General features: G+C 38.9%; 1 protein-coding gene across 2 annotated transcripts; it reads left to right on the forward strand.

Annotated features, from left to right (window-relative positions):
* Positions 1–24,631, forward strand: suz12b (SUZ12 polycomb repressive complex 2 subunit b). Of its 2 annotated transcripts, none has more exons than XM_061729309.1 (17): positions 1–289; positions 511–682; positions 2,918–2,964; positions 3,062–3,126; positions 3,228–3,296; positions 5,494–5,543; positions 5,968–6,053; positions 6,157–6,388; positions 6,478–6,583; positions 8,797–8,902; positions 12,958–13,135; positions 16,126–16,217; positions 17,711–17,854; positions 20,001–20,158; positions 20,238–20,436; positions 21,895–21,974; positions 23,846–24,631. In XM_061729309.1, the coding sequence occupies exons 1-17, from the start codon at positions 275–277 to the stop codon at positions 24,186–24,188; spliced, it is 2,142 nt and encodes a 713-aa protein (XP_061585293.1). In that variant the 5' UTR covers positions 1–274; the 3' UTR covers positions 24,189–24,631. The 2 variants fall into 2 exon arrangements, with proteins under 2 accessions (XP_061585293.1, XP_061585302.1); XM_061729318.1 differs by having other exon boundaries at positions 23,870–24,631.
* Positions 24,632–27,557: the final 2,926 nt, after the last annotated feature.

Raw genomic sequence — 27,557 nt, forward strand, 5'->3', positions numbered from 1 at the left:
GCCTGCTGCTCTGTTGTTCACTACAAACTGAAGGGAACATCCTCGGGACAAATGATCACACATTTATCCCCGCATACTGGACCGATATCACGTTAACCGGTCGAATATAGACTGTATTGTATCCTCCCCCAAGTGCATGCCGGGAAACCGGCCCCGCGTCGGCGCCGCAGTGGAGCATGTTAGCATCGCTAGCCTGCTAGCCCCCCGTCGTGTCTGCCGTTGATGAAATTCTGCTCAGACTTCAACTTCAGACAGCGAGTCTGTCTCTTAATTAATGCCATCCGCCCGGGTGAGTCTCCCTTTTCCCCCTGGGGGGTTTGAAATTTGAATTTTGACCCCCCTCCCCTCATGTAGAGCCGCGTTAGCCACGTTAGCAGGGGCGGGGCTTGTTAGCCCGCCTGCTAACGCGCATGCGCAGAACATCTGGGGGAATCAAATCAAACCCGCTTTTTTGGACCGGTTTTTCTGTTTACCGGGTTGTGTGTTTTATTTTATTTATTTCTCCTTCAGGCATGCGGTGTCGTCCGTGACTCCCAGAACTCCGGCGCGACCATGAGCGGGGCGAGCTGCAAGGCCAACGGAGCCGTTTATCCCGCCTCGTCGGCGGTGATGAGCTCCCTGAAGAAGCCGAAGATGGAGCAGATCCAGGCCGACCATGAGCTGTTCCTGCAGGCCTTCGAGAGTGAGACTCCCCGCTGCGCTGGTCCCATAATGACACCGGAATAACACCATAATAGCACCGGAATAACACCATAATAACACCGGAATAACACCATAATAACACCACAATCACACCATAATAACACCGGAATAACACTATTAATACCACCGGAATAACACCATAATAACACCGGAATAGCACCGGAATAACACTATAATCACACCATAATAACACTATAATAACACCGGAATAACACCACAATCACACCATCATAACACCACAATCACACCATCATAACACCGGAATAACACCGGAATAACACCATAATAACACCACAATCACACCATAATAACACCGGAATAACACTATAATAACACCGGAATAACACCATAATAACACCATAATAACACCGGAATAACACCATAATCACACCATAATAACACTATAATAACACCGGAATGACACCATAATAACACCGGAATAGCACCGAATAACACCGGAATAACACCGGAATAACACCGGAATAGCACCGGAATAACACCATAATCACACCATAATAACACCGGAATAACACTATAATAACACTATAATAACACCGGAATAACACCATAATAACACCGGAATAACACCATAATCACACCATAATAACACCGGAATAACACCACAAGCACACCATAACAACACCGGAATAACACCATAATCACACCATAATAACACCATAATAACACCGGAATGACACCATAATAACACCGGAATGACACCATAATAACACCGGAATGACACCATAATAACACCTGAATGACACCACAATAACACCGGAATGACACCATAATAACACCGGAATAACACCATCATAACACCGGAATAACACTATAATAACACCATAATAACACCGGAATAACACCATCATAACACCATAATAACACCGGAATAACACTATAATAACACCTATCCTGCAGCTGTGACTGTTAGGTTTCTTTCAGTTTCTTAGATTATTTATCTTTGACAACCTCAAAATTCAAATAAATGATCTCACATCTCTCAGCTTCCCATACAATTTGCTTCGACAGTTGTAGATCTCACAGTTTATGTATGTATAAATTATACAGTTTATGTATAATTTGTACTCAAACAGACAAATGCTGTCAATGACCCCATAACACATTATTTTGCAGTATTTTTGTATTGTTTTTTTATAAGAATAATAACACGTACACAAAAATAGACAAAAAAAAGTAGATTTTGTTTTGTAGTAGCGAGACTGGATACACATTTTGCCTTTCTTTAAGTTTCTTAGAGATTATTTCTCTTTGACAACCTCAAAATTCAAATAAATGATCTCACATATGTCCGCTTCCCATACAATCTGCTTCGACAGTTGTAGATCTCACAGTTTATGTATAATTTGAACTTAAACAGAAAGTCAAATTTGATTTTTATTTTATTTATTTTGTATACGTAAAAAAACAACAATTCAAGAGAAGATAAGAAAACAAAACAAAGAATTTCGTACTTTAACACTTGATATCTTAATTTACATGTGCAAAAAGGAGTAGGAAGAAGTGTAAATTTATTTAATCCTACCCCCATTCACTAATTATTTAACCCGTATTTATAACTCACACTGCTAAATAACAGTATTATTATTACTATATTATTATATTCTGTAATTATACATACATACATACATACATACATACATACATACATATATAATTGAATATTTCTATGTGTTTCACATAGACCACATAACGGGGCGGTCTTTCACATTATTTTGCAGAATAATAACACATGCACAAAAGCAAAAAGAAAAGTCGATTTTATTTTTTAGCAAGGGAGACTGGGCACACTTTTTGCATTTCTTTCAGTTTCTTAGAGATTATTTATCTTTGACAACCTCAAAATTCAGATAAATGTGTAATTGTCTGTTGGTAATGTAGTTTTTGTGTGTTTGTATGTGTCAGATACGCAAAAAACAAACATTTTGCAACTGTCCCCACACTGACAGCCATGAAAAATGTGTTACACCAGCTTGAAACAATGGATTTGAAAGATGCTAATATTGTCCTAACTTATTTACTAACCTTTGGTTTGTGTTTATGTAACCAGTTGTGAGGAAAAACATGATAAATGATAAAAGCGCCCTCATTTTATCCTCCAACCCTGCACTTTTAGTCCGTATTTTATTGAACATGATGTAAGTGATTATGACATAGTTAGAATTTGTTTCTAAAATCATTTCTATTTAATCCCCAGAACCAACTCAGATATACAGATTCCTCCGTACAAGGAACTTGATTGCAGTAAGTAAACTGCTCATTTTCTTCTTTTCTGCACTTTAACCGCCTCAAGCTGCACTCCTGAATTATTGACACCTTCCTCCTTCTCTCCTCCTTCTAGCCCATATTTTTGCACAGAACACTTACGTTCATGTCTCACCGAAATAATCGAACAAACGCCAGAAGGTATGAAATCTATGTTTGGATTCAGGTTTTGGTAAACCAGCACGAATCCCTCTGTTCGTGTGTATCGTTTTGAAAGATTACTCATCATTTTCTCCTCTTAGGAAAACATTCAAAGTGGATGAAATGTTGCAGAGAGTTGAGAAGATGAAGGGAGAGCAGGATTCTCCAAGGTAACAAAACTCTTAAGTGTTGCATTTTTGGCTTATCTAGGTTACTTTAGGACGATAAAGGAAAGAGATGAGTAATACGATGCTGTCATAGGTGTTTTCTGATTGGTTGAACCTCTGCAAGGTGGGCGTCTCTTATGGACGTGCAAAACTCCTGATACTGCTGGTTCAGGGACGAACCCAAACCCACAAATCAATCTGCATTTTAATGCAGCTTGATTTGCATTTTGCATTTTAAAGAGTCTTTGAGAGAGACTGCAGAACATTTTTAAAACTGAAAAGTGCAGAAATCCATCCGTGCGTGTTCGAGCTGGAACCAGATCTGGAGTATGAACTTCATCAACTGGAACAATAACAAAGATCAGACACAATCGTCTCTTTGGGACAGCTATGAAAGCACACTGGACACATGTGGTGGTCCAGTGGTAAAATGTAGTAACAGAAATTATAAAGTCTTCTTGCTAATCTGTGACTTTTGTGTACCTGTGGTGTTTGCACTTAAAAACTTTAAATACTTAAATATGAAACAGTAATACGGTTCAGTTTCATGACCTTCCAGTGCTGGGGGCGGTCATGAAACTCGTCATATTGAGTCATTTTCTCCAAATAGTCACCTCAATTTAAAAAAAAGAAAGAAGAAGCAGCATCTGCTGGTACTTGGCATGCAGGGAAACTAGTAAACTTTGTACCCTCACAACCGAGTACGAGTTTCTTCCGTGTACTTTTGGAAACAGAAACAGTTTGTAAGAAGTAGAGGCGTTCCTGGAAGCTTTTGCTTCTCAAATGAATGTATTTTTTGCACGACATGTAGGTAGAAGTTGTCTGGCAAGCTGCCTGGCAACACCCACAACCACTTTCATCTGTAGCAGAATCTGCAAATCAAGCCCTCCCCCCATGACATGTTTGGTTGTTGTCCTAAAATAATGTATGGGTCAATGACGAATAAGGATTTTCAACAGGTCAATTTTTTGAGTTTCTTGTCAAGATGAATTGGCACTAGCCTTAAAAAAGTCATGTGGTGCAACCATGATTCATATTAAAATAAATTAATCTCCTTAACATCTTGACATCTTTTTTTTTTTTTACAAGTTTTCAGTATTATACAGAAATGGTTGTGTTTTTAATGGTCGCGCCACATTATATTTTATAAAATGGACATAATCAGTCAAACTTTGTTCGTATATTATGATGGAAATATAAATACAAATGTGTTGCAATCTTACACACTACAAGACACTTCAGAAATCATGCCAGATAGGGCAGAAGATTGATTTAAAAACATTTAGAGTGATTTCAAAATAAGTTTTCAAAACCAGAGTCATGGTCGGACGGTCGCACCACATGACATTTTGACGCTTAAAACGACAACAAAATCCCAAATAACTAGTATTTTTTGTAAAATTCAAGTGAGTCCATATGTGGGGCAGGTAGTTCATATATATGGTATTTTCTTATCCATTTAAACCTTTTTTTGAATTGAAAAAAAATCTGTTTTTCAGAAAATATAGGTGTCACGTCATTGACCCGTATACAGCTGTATACAGGACTGTCTCAGAAAATCAGAATATTGTGATAAAGTTCTTTATTTTCTGTAATACAATTTAAAAAAATATATAAAATAAATAAATAATATGTCATACATTCTGGATTCATTACAAATCAACTGAAATATTGCAAGCCTTTTATTATTTTAATATTGCTGATCATGGCTTACAGTTTAAGATTAAGATTCCCAGAATATTGAAATTTTTTGAGATAAGATATTTGAGTTTTCTTAAGCTGTAAGCCTTGATCAGCAATATTAAAATAATAAAAGGCTTGCAATATTTCAGTTGATTTGTAATGAATCCAGAATGTATGACATTTTTGTTTTTGTAATTGCATTACAGAAAATTACAATATTCTAATTTTCAGACAGTCCTGTATATAAAGCTGTACACGAGCACACATGGTGTTTTATTTGGATAGAAATAATATGACACCTAGTACATTTTAATATTATTTTATCTGCGTCATAAAGGACATCTGAGGTTAAAATGTATTCATTCATTTTTTCAATGAGGCTAAAAACAACAAAAAGGTCCATGTCGACTTTAACGGAGACTTGGGGAACCGTCTGTTGTGCTTCTGTTCGTACAAATCTCACCTGGTGAGATTGAAGTCTCCGTCTCACCTGTGTCCTTTTCCTTTCGTCCTCCAGCTTGTCTTCACATCTACAGTTGACATTCACAGGATTCTTCCATAAGGATGGTAAGCAAATCTGGACATGCTGAGTGCTTTTATTTGTGTTTGTTTTAGATTAGATTAGATTATAGTCCTTTATTCATCCCTCAGTGGGGAAATTTGCTTTGAGCAGCAGCAGTAGACACAACACAGCAGCGAAAAAGCATAAAAAAGTATATACAAGAGACGAAAAACAGTGCAGAATGAGATAAAGGAACAAAAAACAGAAGGAAGTCATCACAAACCAACACATGTGGCCAACATTAATACTGTAGGCGGTTTTTGTAAGTGCTGTGTTTGTAAATGTTGCTGTTGGAGCAAGTTCTCTGCTGTAAATAGAGATTTGGAAACAAAGTCGTTATCCATAGCAGCATTGCTTGTTTCTGAGTTTGTTTTTCTATATTTAACTAACAGAATTGTTGACCTTGGCTTTTGTTATTGTTTTCATCAGAAAAGCCATCACAGAATTCAGAAAACGAACAAAATTCTGTCTCCTTGGAGGTGCTACTTGTCAAAGTCTGCCATAAAAAACGCAAGGTAAAGTCAAGCGCCAGTTCTAGCAGCGGTCCGGTTCTTGTGCAGCTTCTACCCGTGGCTCTGTGTTAATCCCTTCTTTTATTTCTCATTTAAATCTCCCCAGGATGTCAGTTGCCCCATAAAGCAAGTGCCTACAGGTAAAAAGCAGGTGCCTTTGAACCCTGACACTAACCAAACCAAGACGGGCTCCTACCCTTCCTTACTGGTGTCCAGCAATGAGTTTGAGCCCAGCAACAGCCACATGGTCAAGTCCTATTCGCTCCTCTTCAGGGTGTCGCGCACAGGGAGACGGGATGCCAACGGCCTCGTCAACGGGGAGACCAACGAGAACATCGGTGCGTCGGCGTCCCGCGTAGGCTCCGGTAACACTTTTGAAGGCTCGGCCGGTTTCATCCAGGATTCCTCCTGTGTTTTTGTGCCTCAGATGTTCTGGACACCCCGAGCAGGAAGAAGAGGAGCTCGTCCCACAGGGAGGAGGGCGAGACCACCGAGACCTACGTCGCACAGATGACTGTGTTTGACAAGAATAGGTGAGTTTCAACGTCACTTTCTAGAGATGCACCGATGGATCGGCAACCGATCGGTATCCCTATCCCCTATCGGTTTTGATCGGCGTTGTGAAAATAATAGTTCAAAGCTGCCGATCTGATTAGGGCTAGGGATCGATTCAAATATCAAGATTCGATTCCGATTCTTAAGATTCAGAATCGATTATCACGCTTTGATTCGATCCAATTCAATCCAATATTGATTTGGGTTACGGTTAATAAAACTGTTTTTTCAGCTGTTGCATGAATTATATGACTGTAGTTACGAAAGAAATGGCTTTTATTTTTTCCCCATTTATGAGAATTTGGTTTTTAACATTTATGCAAATGTAACCCCAAGACAGTATATAAAGCAAAGAAATATAGACAATTTATGCAATTATAACTGAAAACTTTAATGTTTTCATACCTTTAAACATATTTAAAGGCAGAAACATGGCACCAGTTATTCTCGTGTCCAACAAAATATTCCTTTTTTGGGGATAAACAAAAAAGTATCCAAAGTTGTGATGTAATGATGAAAAAAAAAACGTTTTTTTTTTTTTTTTTTTTTTTTTTTTTTTAAATCGATCTTTAGACATATGAATCGATTTTTAGGAATTAATATGAGAATCGATTTAAAATCGGAGAATCGATCTTTTCAACACAGGCCTAGATCTGATGGCGTTTACAACAACAAACCACCGCCCGCGCCTGGGTTCCCACATCTAAGACCGCGTCTCCCAAGGGGGTGTGGCCGGCCTCGCCGGTATGGGCGTTTTACAACGTCCGAATAGGACAACAAATTTGCAGTTTGCAAGCTGTGTGCAAAGGAAATACCCCGAGGAGGAATGTTATAAAATGATTTCAACACAACAAACCTGATAAGACATTTGAAAGTTTCTCACATCAAGGAGTATATTAAGTTTTCAAAGTTGGCTGCCGCTCAGGCAGAGAAAGAACAGGAGCAACGCCACTAACTTCAACTAATGCTGAACGTAACAGAGACCTATAAACGACAGCATACATCATAAGGTAATGGATTCATAAGCCTTGATCATCAGCTGTTTGTCGTTGTAGCAGACATCGGGTTTAAACGCGTCGTTAGCTGCTCGAATCCCAGTACGCGCTGCCGACTTTCACTGATGAATGTCCGCCGGAGTATTACCAGACTAAATTTTTATTAACGGATAGCCCCTTGAGATGAATCATCTCGTTTTTGAGGTGGTCCAACCAGACTACATACAGTCACACCCAACACTAAACCTAACCCTTATGCAGGACGACAGTCGTGTCAGTCATTTGCAGCTAGTTTGCAATAGTTTCCTCACATGCGGCGGATGCTATCGCTAAAGCTTTCGCAAAGCTTAATAATTCATAATTAATTTTTATTTTAGGATTTAATTCCTTTTTCCACAGAAAAACTACGGTTTATAGTTTACAACGTGTATCAACTCTGAGAGAGTGAAATATCTGCTGTTGTCTGTGTTGGTCACATGTTGTCTCGTCACCCATTTATTACCACAGGAAAGCTTAAACTGGTAAACTACTCTTACTCTTTGTAAACTTAGTCCAAGTCGTCTCTAAGAGTCTCTAGAGTGTGAAAATATTGCATATCAGCATGAAATAAAACAGTCGATTCATGATACTTACATAATATAATATATATAATAATCATAATACAATGTCAGTGTTGTGTACTTGAGACAACAATATTGACGAATTTATGGATTTCACACTGTGATTCGGGATCGGCAGATACTGGTTATGGAGATCGGCCCCTCAAAATCCTGATCGTGCATCTCTATCACTTTCCCCCTTTTCTGGTTTAATCCTGGATGAGCTTCACACCAGAGCTGCCGTGTGCTTTTAGTAGTTAGAGAGAGATAAGATAAGATAATCCTTTATTACTTCCTCAATGGGGAAACTCTTAGTTTGTACTGTTGTTGTTGTTTCTGTCATTATCTAGTGACATTCGCATGACATTACTGCAAAAAAAAGAAGCACTTTAAACCACTCCACTTTTACTGTTTTTATATCCTTTTTTTACTGTTTTTTTTTTTTAATCCAGCAAGCAGAGTACAGTCTTTCTATGTTTTTTTTAATGTAATTTATTTATTATTTGTCTTTCCTGTTTATTTCTGTTCTGTATCGTGCTGCTGTGACCGATGAATTTCCGTCGGGGATGAATAAAGTTTACCTTTCCCTTTTTAAAGGAGGCTGCAGCTGCTGGACGGGGAGTACGAGGTGTCGATGCAGGGGACCGAGGACAGTCCGGTGAGCAAGAAGAGAGCAACCTGGGAAACCATCCTGGATGGGAAGGTATGTGGCCCGCATTTGGAGCAAAAAAAATAACTTTCACTTGATTATATTTCATAGTTTTCTCATCAACTTCATTACATCAGCTTTTATAATTCAGGTCTTCAACACATTGCCCAAAAAAGCCGTCTTGAAGTCGGCGAACGTTGTTCTAAAGCCGCGGAGTACTTTTCTGCACAAATTAGGGCTGCAATGATTCCTCGAGTGACTCCATTACAAAAAATGATGGAGGAATTTCCTCTGCCTCGAAGCCTTGTTTAAATAAAAAATATATTTTACACAAATTCACGTTTCGCATGGGTTCTTTTTAATGTGACACAACGTGCTAACACCCATGTGTCCCTTTTTATAAAGGGATTATTTCAAATTAAAAATGAACGTCCGGTCAACATGGTGTATATTTTTGTTCCGTTCCACAGCCAAGCATCTCTGTTGAAACGTGTTGGTTCTGATTGTGAAGTTGCACAATTTAAAAGCAGTGTTTAAGAATATTTTTTATTTTTAATACACAAATCACACGGATGGCATGTTTTAAGTCCAATGGTGAACGTCTCCAGTAGGACTGCAATGATTCCTGGAATAACTCAATTACAAAAAATGATGCCTCGAAGCCTCGTTTGAATCAAAAATAAATGAAAACTTCATCTTTCGCACAGATTCTTTCTTTTTAATGAAAAGTAATGAAGGTCCTGGTTAGGGCTGCACGATTTATCGTTAAAAAAATCGCGATCTCGATTCATGCTTGAACGCGATCTCATTTCCAAATGACGACGATTTAAAAAAAAAAAAAAAAAAAAATAATAATAATTTTTTTTTTTTTTTTTTTTTTTTTTTTTTTTTTTATAAAGATGGCTGCATAAAAAAAGGACTAGGCCTATGTTCTAGGTTGTTGTAGTCCTGTCATGGTCAACTATCATGTTGTCATGTTTGTTATATTTTGTTAACGATTGTGGATTACATTTGGAGAAACATCTACCTTTCTCATCACCTGACACATATTGCACATAAATATTGTTAAAATTGTTATTGTTAAAATTATTTAAAGACAAGAGAGATGTTTATTGTTTTTATGTTCAATGTCAGCTGTTACAGCAAAAAGCAGCCAGAGGAATAATTTGTTGCCTCAGAACTACAGGATCTGTTACAAGTCCCCTTTCTGAAAGGGTGTTCAACTCAGGGAGGAACAAATATTGTTCAAAATTGTATTATTGTTTAAATTATTCAAAGGTTTGAGTAAAGAAGACAAGAGATGTTTATTGTTATTATATTTTTGTTCAGCTGTTGCAAAGTTAAAGTAATAAGTGCAATAAATTTTATATTGGAAAAAAATCGTGAGAGAATCGTGATCTCAATTCTAAGCAAAAAAATCGTGATTCTCATTTTGTCTAGAATCGTGCAGCCCTAGTCCTGGTCCACATGGTGTTAGACTCTTGTTCCGAGTCCTGTTCCACACCCAAGCATTTCTGTTTAAACGTGTTGGTTCTGAATGGGAAGTTGCATCTAAAAGCAGTGTTAAAGAATATTTTTTTATTTTTGATACATAGAAAAAAAAATAAAAAAAGTTTTATGTGTCAGGAAATGTTAAGTTTGAAATAATTTTATTTATTTTCATTGGAAAATTTAACAAACAGTTTACTAGTTTGCATAATATGTAAATAAAAATCAATTATTCTCATAAAATAAACTAATTGATTGTTTTTAATCAAGTGATCTGTCTTGTTTTCTATTAATCGATGACAAAAATATTTGATAGCTGCAGCCGTAGCACAAATGCTGCGATTCCCAGACCTGTAAACGGACCCGGTCTGAGACGGTGATGCAGCTCCGCCACCACGGATGTGTTACTGGTGACTAGATCAGCGGTTCCTGGTCCTCGAGAACCTGAACCTGCATGTTTTTAGATGTTTCCCATAGGGATGTATTGTCCCGATCCGATCACGTGATGGGAAATCAGGCCCGATCACGTTGTTTCATCCGAATCGAAGGTTGCATCCCGATCAGGGATCAGATTTATATTTTATTCTCATTATTTTGATCTGCACATCAAACAGATGATGGAAAAAATGCTAAACAACTGGTATCAGCAAGCAACGGGTCCACGTAATGTTGCACAACAACGCTGCTAATATGAAGAAAGCTGAGGTTGGGGGTGGGGAGTGTGGGCCGTGTTTGTTGGTGGTGATCTGCACACGGCCGTGTTACAGCGGAGATAAATAAATAAAAGTTAAGCTACAACGGTGACTGAAACCCGAACCAAGCGTCGTCGTCCTCAGATGAGCTTTCAGACAAATGCAGCAGCCTGTCTCGCATTCTAGCCGACTCGTGTGTGTCGGCGTGATGGAAACCCTGCTACCGTGAGGAAGATTTTAGGTCTTTCAAACACCAACATTTTATTCTTTAAGCCAGAAAAGGACAGTAAGCAGTAAGAGTTTTTTACTAGTTAATAGTTGCACTATTATTACTTACTTGCTTACTTACTTACTTTCTACTCTTTTTCGGACATGGTAACATTATTTTATTTATTTATTTTTTTGTTGTTTTGGCTATTTTGACTTGTTTTTATGTTTTCTCATGTTCGGAATAAAGCTTAGCTACTTTCAAGAGAACTGCTCTGTTTAAGTGCAAAATGATAAAATAAGAATAAAATAAAAATAGGGGACAACGTGGATCTGTTTGTTTTGCAGTTTTGCAATCTTTTTAATGTTGCGAAAGCATCGGATCAGGACTTGGTATCGGCAGATACTCAAAATGAAATTACTCAGATCAGGACTGATCCCTAGTTTCCCTGGATCCTGGTTCTCATCACTAGTCGCTACCAACTCGAGGGCTGCATAACTCTGTTGGTGACACAGTCACTTGTATCAGAGAAACCTCTAGAACCTGCAGGACCTGGGGCTCTGGAGGACCCGGGATGAAAACCACGACTATAATTGGCCCATATCATCTCTACTCCAGAGCACACCGGGTCCATTTCTTCCCAAAAACAGACCTGGAGTAACGTCAAGGTCTTAAATCAGGGCAGCTGGACTTCCTTTGCTTTGCTCTTGAAGACTTATCGCCTCACAAGTGTCTTCAAGAGAAGACACTTGAAGAGAAAGTTCAGTGGTCTTGTTTCCAGCCTGTGGGGGTCTCCAAGACCTGGGTGATTGACAGCTCACGCCAGCCTATCAGGAACTGTGCAGCGGTTCTTCCCAGAATCCTCCGAGTCTAGGGATGCAGACGCAGCTCCAGGTCCAGACAGTTGTCACTGCAGGGACGTCTGAGGATTATTACCTTTATGGGACATTTGCTTTTTAAACCTTTCGACGATTGTGAGTGGAGAAAATCTGCCTACCTTTTGTTCCTCAGTCACTCAGCCTTTCACGTCTCCTGAACGCTCCACGGTTTCCTCGGTCGTTTTAAGATCGTTTGCACGTCACGCTGTACGACTGATCTATGAAAAGAAGATGATGAAAATCAGTAACTTCCAGTGTCTTCTTGTGTTGAAGTCCCGCAACTCCACCGAATCTGGTTCTTTCCCTGTCCCTAAATCTTGATTTCTTCTACGACTCGCTTCCTCGTTCTTTTGTTTTGAAGGAATCTCGGCGGGTCGCATTAACACGCCGTTTCAATCAGAATCAGCAAGAAGTTTATTGTCAAGTAGTTAAACACACACAAGGAATTTGTTGTAATTGGTGCGATACAAAAGAACAAATAATATTAAAAGAAAAAATGTACAAGAAGCAGCGTAGGCGACCTGTTACCAGGGTGACGGCCAAGTGGAACAGATGATTTGGACATTTATCCCATGAGTCTGTCACAGCGGTGATCTTTCGTCTCTACAGCCCATAATCGTACCGTAGGCGGCTTTGTGGGCGTTGGTTTGGTACCAAACCATCATCACAGCTCCACTTTGTCCCAAACAAGCGTCTTTTTTAGAGTTTGTTGAAGGCCTGAAATGTAAAAATGAAGTTGATCTTGTTTATCCGTCTGAAATAGATTGTTTTCTTATTGATTTTGGTAAAGTGCTAAACGTCGTTAAGGAACGTTTCAAACCAGTTTGTGTGATTCCCCCACAGAGAGTGCCTCCGTTTGAGACCTTCTCTCAGGGACCCACCCTGCAGTTCACGCTGCGCTGGACGGGCGAGACCGGCGGGAAGTCGGCCGGGCCCGTGGCCAAACCCCTCGGTACCCGCAACTCTGACGCCCCGACGCCCATGGAGACCCGGACCAGCCACCACCGCGCCGCCCTCATGAGTGAGTACCGGGGCGGGCCGGGAACCTTCACACCCGGACGGGTCACCTGTGGGGATCTATTAATGTTAGTCTGAGAAATCAATAGTTTATTGTTTATATTGTACAGTTGCTAAATTAAAAGTCAATGTTCAGGAAATGATGGGAATCAAAGCTTCGTATCGTGGACAGATTTTTTTATTTAACTTTATTTTAGTATTTTATTTTTTACAGTAACACAAATATAACACAGATGTACTGATGCTGATGAACATACAGTGCCTTGCGAAAGTATTTGGCCCCCTTAAAATTTGTGACCTTTTACCACATTTCAGGCTTCAAACATGAAGATATAAACTGTAATTTTTTGTGAAGAATCAACAAGTGGGAAACAATCATGAAGTGGAACGAAATGTATTGGATATTTCAAACTTTTATTAACAAATAAAAAACTGAAAAATTGGGCGTGCAAAATTATTTAGCCCCCTTAAGTTAACACTTTGTGCCACCTTTTGCTGCGATTACAGCTGTAAGTTGCTGGGGGAATGTCTCTATCAGTTTTGCACATCGAGAGACTGAAATTTTTGCCCATTCCTCCTTGCAAAACAGCTCGAGCTCAGTGAGGTTGGATGGAGACATTTCCACCGGGAGTAAAGGTGACAGGAGGCTTCAATAGAGACCCGGGTGTGATTCAGTCCATATCCTCCTTAATCCATATTACTCTTGAGCTCATAGAGAATTTACCTTGATATCTTATAAATAGGTGACACAGAAATGATAATAATGAGGTGCATGTTGTAGTAATTGTTAAAGGAAAGAAAGAAAATGTTCACAATATGTTAACATAAAAGGTCTTCTTTTACAACATTCATGTGCATCACCCATTTGAACCAATACTTGTCACATTTATCCATGCAGAGTCTGAGAGAAAATGTCAGCCTTTCCACGACAAACATCTCCTTTACAATTGTTAGCCACTCTCTTTTTGTTGGTGGCTCTTTGTTTAGCCATTTCCTTGTTATTGATTTCTTGGAAGCTACTAGTAATATTTTAAGGAGGTATTTTTCTGAGGTATTTAGTGTAGTTGGTATATTTCCCAGATATATTGTACAGAAATGATGTTCAATCTTAGAGCCAATTATGGAATTTATTTCTGATAACAATTGGGCTGAAAAATATAAATTTGGGCTGCTTTTCCTGGTTTTTACTAAATATTTAGGAGAAATTATTAACAAAAAAAGTTTCCGTTGTGGCAGAGAAAAGTAGAAACTTACACAATAAACTCACTGATATTATATTTGCTTTAATCTAGTTAATTTAATCTTTGTTTGAAGCCTGAACTTTTTTTGGCTATTTCGTGGCGTTGTGAAGCTTGAAATGTATTATGCATTTAATAATTGACAGTTTTAACAGAGAAAGTGTATGATTTGGTCTGGTTTTGCATTATTTCAGCGGGTTTTACATCGCATTTGGGCTGGAACCTGTCAGATCTGGCAACCACAACGCTGGATTTCGTAATGATTTGTCTTTTTGGTCTTAAATTTTCTTTAGAAATGGTATTAAAAAGTCTTAAATTTACCTTGGTCAAACCTGTAGACAATGATGCCAATGCTGTTAATTTAAATATTTAACTTTCAAAGCTTCAAAACGAACCAGTTCCTGGTATGAGCTGCTGCTGCTGGTGTAACTCAGTCATGCAGGACGTTCTACTTCTATTGTTCTTGACGAGAACTGAGAGAAATCTCCAGGATAGACGGTTAAACGTAAAGTTTAGCTGTCTATTTCAGACTAATCTGGGGACCTGCAGTCATTTGTAATAATTAGGGCGACTTCTCCAACGTTAATCGAGGGCGAATGCGCCGCGTCTGTAATTTGTTAAATTAAAACTTGTGTCAGAAAACACAGAAGTCACAGGAGCATTTTAATCTCAGTCACTGATAGATTTGTGATGAGGTTCTATTTTAATAAATAAAAGTCCTCTATCCTGGCGTCATTATGAATATAGTGAGATTATATCATTGTATCTGTCGTATCTGCAGCCTCATGGTGTTTCTTTTCTATCAATATAATTCTTTTTTTATGGCACTGCACTTTTTTTTATGTTTATCTTTTTATCTTTATATGGGTGTTTGGTTTTTGTGGTGTTTGATTTGAACGTGCTGAGTGTAGGGATGGGAATTGCCAGTGTTAAGCGTAGTTATATTGTATATCAAATTGATGATTTGTGTTATCATGATAAACAAAAGTTAATATAATCAGGAAATCTTTGTAATTCAGACAGAAAACATCATTTTGCTTTTGTCAGTTGCATTTCAGTCAATCAGATGAGAAATTAATTCAAAAGTATTGATAAATGTATGATTAATTTGTTACAAATGAATGAAGTGATAAGCTGTTATGTCTCATTTTGTAACCCCTGGACATTTGAAGTACAATAAACCACAATAATAATTAGTAAAAGTGAAAGTGTTGAGCTTTGACAGGAGAGTTCAGTTTCCCCGAGGGAACGTCCCAAAGGGATTAATAAAGTCGTCTGAATGTGGAGTAAAAGGAAATAAAGAAACTGGTCGGTTTTGAGCTTCACGGGGAGATGGAGACAGGTGTAAGAAGCTCGGGCTGGAACTGGTCCGACGGCCTTTAGGCCACGACGGAGGATCCTCACTCTGTTGCCATGGCGACCTGAGAACTCAGGCCCGTACGTCACTGTTGGGTCGGCTGTTTCGCTGAAGTCCGGCTGTCGAGTGCATGATCAGACGCAGATCAACTCAACTTCAAATTCAGACTTCATGTCAGTTAAATTATTAACAAAACACAAGGTGTTACTAATCTGGTAGTACTGGGCTCTAATCTGACTTCCTTAATTTAATTTTTCATCAAACATTTCCAGGTTTCCCGCCTGAACGGGCCTCGTCAACAGCTCTCATGTCCTGATGTGATGTGTGCTGGAGCTGCTCTGTTCTGCTCTCGTTGTTCTGATCCTCCAGAACTTTAACTTCTCCGTCTCTCCCCCTCAGATGCCGTGAAGGAGTCGGTCAGCACAGACACCCAGACGAGGAAAGAGCAGCTCCAGGTTGAGCCGCGACAGAAGCTGCGTATATTCTATCAGGTACGACACACGCCGGCGAGGAGGACGCCGGGCCGGGGCCTGAGCCGGGCCTGAGCCGGGCCTGTAGCTGCTGATGTGTTTGGAGATTATGTTTTTGTTGTCCTGAACTTCTAAAGATGCTTCTCCTCAAGCCAAACACACACCAGAACCGCGGAGCCTTAGGTTCTGGTTCTGGGAGCAAGCAAGCACAACAGATTTGTTTCTCATAAATAAACTTACCGTATTTTGCGGACCATAAGTCCAATGTCAATGAACGGATCTATTTTCATACATAAGGGTTATAAGGCACATAATAAAACATAAAGCGAAACAAAAGTCTGGCACGTCGAACTTTATTCACAATAACTCAGAATATCATTCATTTGTAACTAAAACAGAAAAATAAACTCACATTTTAAATCATTCGCCTTCCACAAATCCACCAATAAAAAGTGGAGGAGCTAAGCGTCGTTCTACGTCCTGTTCTCTGATTGGTTCATCGTTGCCAGCGATAGCAGACACCTGAAGTTAGTGTGAGGTTGGAACAACGTTGCATTCCAACATTTGATTATAATTGATTATGATACAGATTTGAAAATTAAGTTTACGCTGAAAACCTGACGTTGACGTCTAATTACAGTAAGGTAACAGGGACTAGATGTTGGATGATTGTTGCTTGCAGCGATACATAATTAGTTACGTTGTCTGACGTTGCAACCCAACCAAGGACCGACTTCGTTGCTACCAAAGTCACTCAAACATTTCGACAGGTTTCTGAGTTCATTGTACCACAAAAAAATGGTTTGCGGTCAGTAAACAACTAAATTCATATATAAAGCGATTTTTGTTTAATATTAAGGATTTTAAGTGCCTTATAGTGAGGAAACTACGGTACAGTAATTAGCGTGTCTGCAGGAAGAAGCTTTACTTCACCGGGGTGAGAACCAACCTGAGCTGGAGACACACCGACCCCTCAGTCAGCCCTCCCTGGTTACTGTTGCTAACCTGGACGACCTGTTTACAGCTCCATCATGGCGACTAACGGGATCAAATCTGATGCTGCGTGTTTTTATTCCCTGGAATCTTCTTTATTTTTATTCTAAACACAATAAATCAGATGATTTATTCCCAAGATTTTCTTGATGTGACTGATACTCTGCAGACATTGGCTGGTCTGGGTTCTAGGGGCGGGTCTTACCGATACGTCAGTCACTTTTACTGCAGCGAAACAAAGAAAATGGGGGTAAAAACAGGCTTATTACTTATTATTGTTATTAAACCCCCGAAATAATGATAAAAATGAATTAATAATAATAATTAATAAGTCAGAAAACAGTCAGGTCGTGTAAAAAACTACATAACATAAAAAGTAGAGGTTGATTTAACGTGCTCGGGTTGGTGTGTTTTGGCCTCATGGAGTTGATGCATCGGTCCCGGTAGTCAAACGAGCTGCAGGTTAACCCCCCACACTTCACCTGGTAGTGACGGTTTCTTCTTCTTCTCCCCTCGGTCAGTTCCTGTACAACAACAACACGCGGCAGCAGACGGAGGCGAGGGACGACCTGCACTGCCCCTGGTGCACCCTGAACTGCAGCAAGCTGTACAGCCTCCTCAAGCACCTCAAGCTGTCCCACTCCCGCTTCATCTTCAACTATGTGGTAAGGAGGGGTTTGGGTGCCGCTGGAGCTGCAGAGTCCGTGTTCTGGTCACCATGACCCGTTAATGAAACTGAGAGAGAGATTCAGAACATGAATCCCCAGCATTTGTACCGATGCAGACCGAGTGTGTTGACGTCTTTCAACCAGGCGCCCGTGTGGTTCTGGACTAACACGATTAACGACATGATGAAGCAGAACATCGGCTGGTTCTGGCTTCACTTCTGTACTTCGAGAAAACTGCCGTCGATAGAAAACGATGAAAGATTTAGCTCCATCCACGTCTGACAACGGCAGCTTTGGTCCTTTTTTGTGACGTTTCTCTTTGACGGCACCAGTGTTGTTTCTGTCAGCCTGTTTCAATTTTAGTTCTAGTCTAGTAGTCTTTATGTCTAGCTATCATTTTAGTTTTTATTAGTTTTAGTCACGTTCATTCTCCTTTTAGTCGTGTCAAGTTTCAGTCGACTAAAAGTCTGAGCATTTTAGTCTTATTTTAATCAGAATTGTCCGGGACCATTTTAGTCTAGTTTTAGTCAAAGATTGTATTTAGCCAAACCCATTTTACAATTCAAACAAGGTTTTCTTATTATTATATTATTGTTACCTTATAGACTCAAGAATACATTCATTCCAGATGCAGAAGACTTTAATTTGAGTTTACAACAGATTTATTTTTTCCTGTGATTTTGTGACGTCACCCAGCAGCAGAACTAAACCAGAGGAAACTACTGGAAACATGGACATTAAGGATCTTTGGTAGATCATTTCGTCTTGTTTTGGTCAACAAAAATGAAGACAGAGTTTTTATTTTGTAATCTTCTTGTTTGTATTCGTCTACGATATTGCATTATATATTTAATTATCGTGATATGACCAGCATCCTGTTGCGTCTCGTCTCGTTTTCCTCAGGTGATTAAGGTTCGTTGACGACGATATTTAGTGAGAATTTTCGTTGACGAAAGCAACTTTAGATGGCATGGCAGAATTTTAAATTAATCATAAAAAATATCTGTGTCTCTGCTCATGAAACATCCTCACAAGATGTAGATCGTCCACAGAACCGGTCTACTTGAATCCTCTGGATTCTGCATTTCATCTGCTGCTGCAGGGTTTTCCAGAAACACGTCTAGCTGTTGTAGTTGTCTGCTGCCACCAGGGGGCAGTGTCACACCTGTAGAATAGCCTGAAGAAATCTTTTTTAAATATATAGTTTCAGAGGTGAAGAACTATTTACTTTTCACCTATTTTTAATTCTTTAATACCTTAAGTAGCACAGGCTCATATCTGTGGCTCCATGCTTGACTTCCTGTAATCCTTCTTGCACTGGTGTGATTATAATTTAATTAATCAATCAGGATTAGCTGTTTACATATTTCATTGCTGCTCGTTTTAGAGTGAGAAAATATAGTTTAGATCAGGGGTCGGCAACCCGCGGCTCTCTAGCGTCGCCCTAGTGGCTCCTGGAGCTTTTTCAAAAATGTTTGACCTTTTTTTTCCTTTTTTTCCTTTTTTCTTTTTTTTTCTTTTTTTCTCTCTTTGTATTTCTTTTCTTCTTTTTTCTTATTTTCTTTCTTCCTTTTTCCTTTTTTTCCCTTTTTTTCTTTTTTTTCTCTTTTTATTTCTTTTTTTCTTATTCTCCTTTTTTCTTTTCTTCTCTTTTTCCCTTTTCTCTTTGTTTCTTCCATTTTCCTTTCTTTTTTTTAATCTCGACATTTTTACTTTTTTCTCGAAATTTTGACTTTCTCGACATTTCGACTTTTTTCTCGACATTGTACTTCAACATTAATCTTGATATTTTTACTTTTTTTCTCGACATTTTTACTTTTTTCTCAAGATTTCAACTTTTTTCTTGAAATTTTTACTTTTTTCTCAACATTTCGATTTTCTTCCCCCAGTTATAACTAATATAGAAACATGCAGCATGTGTTGTCTTCATTCTAAGGCTTATACAAGACATATTTGTTTTTTGTGTTTTTGGTCCAATATGGCTCTTTCAACATTTTGAGTTGCCGACCCCTGGTTTACAAGTATTTGACTTTTGATTTATGTAAAAACCCATCCAACATCGGCATGTGGAAGCAGGTTCCCATCTGCTGGATCTCTAATTTATTTTCTAATTTGTTGTGTTGTTTTTGTTTTTTGCGTGCAGCCTCACCCCAAAGGAGCCCGGATAGACGTGTCCATCAACGACTGCTACGATGGCTCGTACGTGGGCAACCCTCAGGACATCCACAGCCAGCCGGGCTTCGCCTTCAGCCGCAACGGGCCGGTCAAGAGGACGGCCGTCACCCACGTGCTGGTTTCCAGGTGAACAGAGTTCCTGCTCCTGTTGATGGTCGTTTGTGGTACCTGGTTCTTACCGGGGTGTGTTTTTCTCCCCCGTAAGGCCCAAGAGGACCAAGCCGAGCCTGTCGGAGTTCCTGGAGTCGGAGGACGGGGAGCTGGAGCAGCAGCGGACGTACGTGAGCGGACACAACCGCCTGTACTTCCACAGCGACAGCTGCATGCCGCTGCGGCCGCAGGAGATGGACGTGGACAGTGAGGACGAGCGGGACCCGGAGTGGCTCCGGGAGAAAACCGCCACGGTGAGCAGGCCTGTGTTGGAAAAAAATACATTCCCCCATTCTGAATCGATTCTCATACTAATTCCTAAAAATCAATTTGTATGTCTAAAGATCTATTTTTTTTCCCCATCATTACATTACAACTTTTAGTATTTTTTTTTTGTTTATGCCCAAAAAAGGAATGTTTTGTTGGACATGAGAATAACTACATGTTTTTGCCTTTAAATATGTTTAAAGGTATGAAAACATTAAAGTTTTCAGTTGTAATTGCATAAATTGTCTATACAGTACTGTCTCAGAAAATTAGAATATTGTGATAAAGTCCTTTTATTTTCTATAATGCAAAATGGTCATACATTCTGGATTCATTAAAAATCAACTGAAATATTGCAAGCCTTTTATTATTTTAATATTGCTGATCATGGTTTACAGCTTAAGAAAATTGAAATATTCTATCTAAAAAAAATAGAATATTCTAGGAATCTTAATCTTAAACTGTAAGCCATAATCAGCAATATTAAAATAATAAAAGGCTTGCAATATTTCAGTTGATTTGTAATGAATCCAGAATGTAGGAAATTTTTGTTTTTTTAATTGCATTACAGAAAATAAAGAACTTCATCACAACAATCTAATTTTCTGAGACAGTCCTGTATTTCATTACTTTTATATACTGTCTTGGGGTTAAATTTGCATAAAATGCTGAAAACCAAATTTTTCAGAAATAAAAAAATGTAAAAAAAAGACAGGAAAAAAAAAACTGAATATGGTAAAAAATAAAAGCGATTTCATACGTCCTCTGTTTGCTGTCCTGGATCTGTTTGATAATTCTTCTCCACGATGTTTCTGTTTCAGTTCTATCAGCATTCTGGGAGGTGATTGGTCCTTACAGCATCATTAGCTGCAATACTTGCTGTTGAATCTCAATATAATACTAGTATTAATATGTTGCAGAACTACAGTCATATAATTCATGCAACAGCTCAAAAAACAGTTTTAATAACACTAACCCAAATCAATATCGGAATTGAATCAAATCTTGATAATCGATTCTGAATCTTAAGAATCAGAATCGAAACGATTATTGACATTTGAATGGATCCCCATCCCTGACGGTGAGCGAGGCGTCAGCTCGCCGACTGAGATGGAGAGAATCAAAAAGGCTTGAGATTACAGGTTACCACGGCAACGGAGAGTGAAATCATTAGCGTCAGCACCGTTTCTCATAAATAACTCGGGTCCTCGGAGTAGAAACTGTTTCCAATACTGAACTTCATCTCGGTTTCACTCAGCGCTGGTCTTTAGTATCAACCGCCTGAACTTTTCCATCAGGGTTTAAAGGCTAGAACTGCCCTCAAGGCTGAACCTTGTGTTAGTTTAGACGTACGAGCAACACGGATACAGATCAATGTTTAAAGACAAGTTTGAGAGTCTCGGCTTCTTCCATTCATCAGTTTTCTTTTCTTCTGTTACTTGCAGCAACTGGACGAGTTCACGGATGTTAACGAGGGAGAGAAGGAGGTGATGAAGCTGTGGAACCTTCACGTGATGCAACACGGGTGAGTTTGATCCTCCGTGCTGATCGCTCCGTTCATACATCTGCAAACTCGTGTCGCTTCTGGAGACTAAAGCTGCAGCTATCCAATATGTTGGTGATCAATTATTCTATGAAATATTCCATTGATTAATCAGATAAAAACGTACTTTTGCTTCATTAAAGCCCAATTATAAATATACAATAGAAAACAAGACGGATCACTTAATAAAAACAACCAATTTGTCTCTTTTATGAGAATAATTGACATTTATTTACATATTATACAAACTAGTAAACTGTTTGTTTAATTCTCCAATAAAATTAAATACAATTATTTCAACTTAACATTTCCTGAAACATGAAAAAAAAAAAAACATTTTTTCTAAGTACTAAAAATAAAAAATATTGTTAAACACTCCTTTTAGATTGTGGAACTTCACATTCAGAACCAAAACGTTTAAACAGAGATGCTTGTCTGGAAAAATAGAAGCAAGAGATCCAGGCACTCGAGACGAGGTGGATTAAAAGGATAAAAAAGCCTTTATTCAAATACGGCTGCCAACATATTTCGGCCTATCTGGCCTTCATCAGGGCAATAGCAATACAGAGGAAAGGAACCCGTATAAATAGCCACAGGTGTGGTAATGAGCACAGGTGAAAATAATCACTCATCATGACGAAAACACAAGTGAGCCATATAACAACATTTTAAGGTGGTATGGGGAGTTACACTCATCACAACAAATAATCATTGGAATAAAACATCCACATTTGTTTTTTATTATTACATTAATTGAAATTTGATATCTTAGGAGAAAGAGACAGATAAAATAAGCCTTTCATTCAAGGAAAGAGATTTGTTGTAATAGAGGGAATGTGCATGACGTCACAGATGCAACTTCACAGCGGGTTACGCCCACTGAGTGTCAGAAAGACTGAGTGTCAGAAAGACTGAGTGTCAGAAAGACTGAGTGTCAGAAAGACTGAGTGTCGGCGTAAACTTTCAGTTTGAGCAACTCAAAAACATCTAAAATGGGAAAGAGCTGTTGTGCGATCGACTGTACTCAGAGATTTAGCAAGAAATCAGAGTTATCGTTTTACAGACTGACGAAAGATAAGATTAAGAGAGAGAAATGGATCGCTGCAATTCACAGAAACAACTGGATTCCAGGCACCGAAACGTGGATTTGTGGTTCCCATTTTGTATCAGGTAATGTTGGATTTTTGGGTAGCTAACGTTAAACGGTCAAATCATAAAGTTCGGTGTCCTCATCACTTTAATTTCTACAACAAATCCTGCCTTGAAGTCGGACCAAGCGTCAAGACTTTTGTAAGCCTTCAAGCTTTGCTTCGTGTATTTCCCCGGCGTAGAAATTAGGTACATATAAATATCAGGAAACTGGATTTGTGGCCAAATATTAATGTCCATGGACCACTGGTTCTTGGTAACTGTACCAAATATTAATGTCCATGGACCACTGGTTCTTGGTAACTGTACCAAATATTAATGTCCATGGACCACTGGTTCTTGGTAACTGTACCAAATATTAATGTCCATGGACCACTGGTTCTTGGTAACTGTACCAAATATTAATGTCCATGGACCACTGGTTCTTGGTAACTGTACCAAATATTAATGTCCATGGACCACTGGTTCTTGGTAACTGTACGGGTCTCTGTCAAGTCCAACTGCCTTTAATTTAAGTCGATAATCGGCTGTTATCACGTCTTCTCCACTAGTTGCAGCCGTTTTTGCCACTCAGTGCGAGTAACGGGGCTGGTCCAGTGGGGAAGTGACATCAATGCAGACCCTCTATCATATTCAACTGTTTTGTTTTTCTTGAATGAATGAAATAAAGAAATAATGAATAAACACATAAATAATCCGACCAGTTTTTCCGCCGTCTGTCCCTCCAGCTTCATCGCGGACAACCAGATGAACCAGGCCATCATGGTGTTCGTGGAGCACCGCGGCGGCCACATCATCCGCCGTAACCTCTGCCGCAACTTCCTGCTGCACCTGGTGAGCATGCACGACTTCAACCTGGTGGGCACGGCCACCATCGACCGCGCCATGGCGCGCCTGCGGCAGCTGCAGGACGACCTGCCGGAGCTCGACCCGCAGGACGACCAGGACCTGACGCTGCTCACGGCCACGGCCGCCTGCAACGGCGGCTCCGCCTCGTCCGGCGGCGGCAAGCTCGGCAAGAGGACAAAAAGCGTGCTGACGGACTGATGTCGGCCCGAAAACCGAACCGACGTCCGCCTGCCGGACTGTTTTAGCATGAGTTTCCTTTTTCTTTTTCTTTTTTTTTTTTCTTCCTTAAACACGATGAACCTTACCGACCCTTTGGTGCTTAGATAGACGGAGAACCGGTTCCCAAACCGACGCAGAGCTACGTAGAAGTCGAGCAGGTTTGTGAAACTTGAGGACTGAACCAAATATGAAGCGTGTGGAAGGATCTCCCGCTCCGACCGGGCCGGGGGTTCCAGGACGGGACGGAGAGCGAACAAAACCGAGGATCTCGGTCCGTCGTACGAAGACTACAGTTAAAACTGTACCGGTAAACGTCACTGTCCTTTTTATTTGTGCACAAAATAACCGTGTTTCAAACTTATCTTTTTAGTTGGTCATTTTAGCACTTGGTGGTTTATTTTATTTTTGTTTTCTATTTAGAAATTTTTTCAAATGTTATTTTGAGAACAATTGCGCCAAATATAACATTTTTCCAGCGTCGCCAGAGGAGCAGCTCGGCTGAGTCGGGAAGGTTAGCGGTCAGAGTATGGAGCCAAATCAAGGCCAAAAGTTTTGCTAATTTGAAAATAAAATTTGAACCTGAAAATTCTTTTTTACAGTTTCAAATTTTTTTTTTGGTATCATCTTTTTTTCAGTTTCAGAACTTTTTATTTCAGTTTCAAATCTTTTTTTCAGTTTCACTTCTTTTTTTTCAGTTTCAAATCTTTTTTTTCAGTTTCAAATCTTTTTTTTTTCAGTTTCAAATCTTTTTTTTCAGTTTCAAATCTTTTTGTTTTTCAGTTTCACTTTTTTTCAGTTTCAAATCTTTTTTTTTCAGTTTCAAATCTTTTTCAGTTTCAAATCTTTTTTTCAGTTTCAAATCTTTTTGTTTTTCAGTTTCACTTCTTTCTTTTTTTCTGGTTCAAATTTTTTTTTTCAGTTTCACTTTTTTTTTTCAGTTTCAGACTTTTGGCCCCGATCTGGCGTGGGGGGCGGGGCATCAACTGAGAGGGAGAGGGAAAGATGTGAAACTGAAAAAAAGATGTGAAACTGAAATAAAAAGTTCTGAAACTGAAAAAAAAAGATCTGATACTGAAAAAAAAAAAAAAATTGAAACTGTAAAAAAGAATTTTCAGGTTCAAATTTTATTTTCAAATTAGCAAAACTTTTGGCCTTGATTTGGCTCCATATCAGAGCCGGGAAAGACGTCGCGGCAGACGGGACTCGTGGCTGCAACTCTTTCATCCCCTCATCATTGGACTTGTGAAGGAACGCCTGGGAAGTCCGACTTCAGGGCACATTTCCCCCGTTCCTCGATAACCAGCAGCGTCACGATTCCCTTTCCGTTGCCTAGTTTTCTGACGCAGAAGCCCGAGGTCTGAAAACATCGAGCACATTTTAATTTTTTATTTTATTTTCTCTTATTTTTCCAAATAAACCAGGATTTCAAGCAGATTTCAATAGCTGACAGAAACATGTAAACTCAACGTAGAAACCAGCAGGTTGCAGCGATCGCTTATCCACAGGATGTTTGGTCCAAATCAGGTGTCTGGTCTCCCTTTCTGGTGCAGTTTTCTGCCAAAAGGGACTATTTCCACTCATTTTTATAGTTCTTTATATTTCTCATGCAATCCATAGGATGGTTTTTGTTTTGTTTTTTGAGCAGAAACGGTTGATTAACAGCCGTTATTTCATCAGGTTTACTTTCTAGACGAACCAGTTTTACCGATACATTTCTCTCTCTCTCTCCATCTGTCATTGGGAGTAAAAAGACACTTTTAACCCTCGTTGTTATCAGTTGTGAACTACACTCTCTGGCTGAGTGGTGTTTTATATTTAAATAAAATAAAGTTGCCCTTATTCGTGGCTGTGATGTTTAGAAATGTTGTACAGTCGCCTGTCTTTGCATTCTTCACTGCAGCGTCTCTTTATTACATGATTCTGCCAACAGTTTACCAAGATGTCAACTCTCACGGATCCAAGTCCCACTGGCCAAATCCGGCCCGCCGCATCATTTTTTCTGCCCCACAAGAAGAAAAAAATATTATTGTGTACTTAAAAAAATAATAATTCTGTGCTATTAGACGTACATGAACCATAATGTTGACTTCTACACTTCATCCTGATATAATAACCTGCTCCACGATGACGACTTCCTTCTCAATCACCATCTCAAATAAGGCTTTCATGGTTGAAAGTCGGGGATTCAAAGTTTCTAATTGGAGGTTTCAACCCAACAATCTAAATTGGAAAGCTAAAAAAAGAAAACTAGAATCCGCTATCCTGACATCAGAATCCAAGGCAGCTCTAAGTTCTGCGGTTCTACGTTAATTCACATCAAATAATGTTCACGGAGGGTTTTACATCGTCCCACATTTGCTGGATCTCTGAAGTTCAAATTTCAAAAAAGCTGCTCCTTGATTAAAAGAGGATACCTTGGCAACATTTGGGTGGAAGAAAAAACCTGATCCTTTTTAAAATGGTTTTATGAACCGTGTTGACAGAAGAAATACAAACAGTAGCAGTCACAAGACCTTTAAAAAAAATTACCTTAAAAGTGACTATTAGGTGCCAAATGCCATCCTAAATATATTAGAATAGGATTGTTATAATTAATTAACAAAAAAAATAGTCTGTGCTCCACATAGAGTATTAAGAAGTTGATAAATAATTCAAAATTAGTAATAAAAGAATAACGGTTACATAAAACTCAAACCCTTAAACTTGATTAAATAATCATATATTTTGGTAGATTGAACCACAAACTCTGGGAATAATTAGGAATAAACTTTATTCCTCTGGGATTAAGGACTTTGGGTGAAATAAACTCTGTTTCTGGTTTTAGTTCGTCTACGTGCTGCTGAGTTTATTTCCCAAGTAGACCAGTAGTCGGTGTGTAAATGTGACGTCCCGTCCCTTAAAAAATAAAAGCTGATCAATCCTGCTGGTGTCGTTTTGCAAAAAGTTGTCTAGCAGAATCAGGTCATCAGCTGACCCCACATCATAATACTTCCTCCACAGAGGGGAGAACAATTTTTATGATTAATAAGGGTTAATAAATAACTCAAAATGAGTGATAAAAGAATAACGATTACATAAAAATCAAACCCTTAAACTTGATTAAATAATCATAAAAACAAAAGGTAAAATTCATTTATGTCTCCACTAAGATATTTTTGTAGATTGACTCTGGGAATAATTAGGAATAAACAAACAAATATACAATATTTATTAATAAAAAAACAAACAATATTGATATTTAAAAACAAACCGAGCAGAAACATCAATACGAGTAGAGCATCTTTCTGAATATACGATCTTTGGCTGCTCGTCGCCTTAAAAGACGTCACTTCCAAATCATCGTTACGT

Source organism: Cololabis saira, chromosome 1 (genome assembly GCF_033807715.1).
Source record: "Cololabis saira isolate AMF1-May2022 chromosome 1, fColSai1.1, whole genome shotgun sequence".
In the NCBI taxonomy this organism is placed as follows: Eukaryota; Metazoa; Chordata; class Actinopteri; order Beloniformes; family Belonidae; genus Cololabis; species Cololabis saira.

What these genes read in the sequence shown, in the direction of transcription:
- suz12b (XM_061729309.1), top strand. An exon ending in AGCTGCGTATATTCTATCAG is followed by an intron (nt 16,218 to 17,710) that starts GTACGACACACG and finishes CCCCTCGGTCAG; the next exon opens with TTCCTGTACAACAACAACAC. An exon ending in GCTTCATCTTCAACTATGTG is followed by an intron (nt 17,855 to 20,000) that starts GTAAGGAGGGGT and finishes TTTTGCGTGCAG; the next exon opens with CCTCACCCCAAAGGAGCCCG.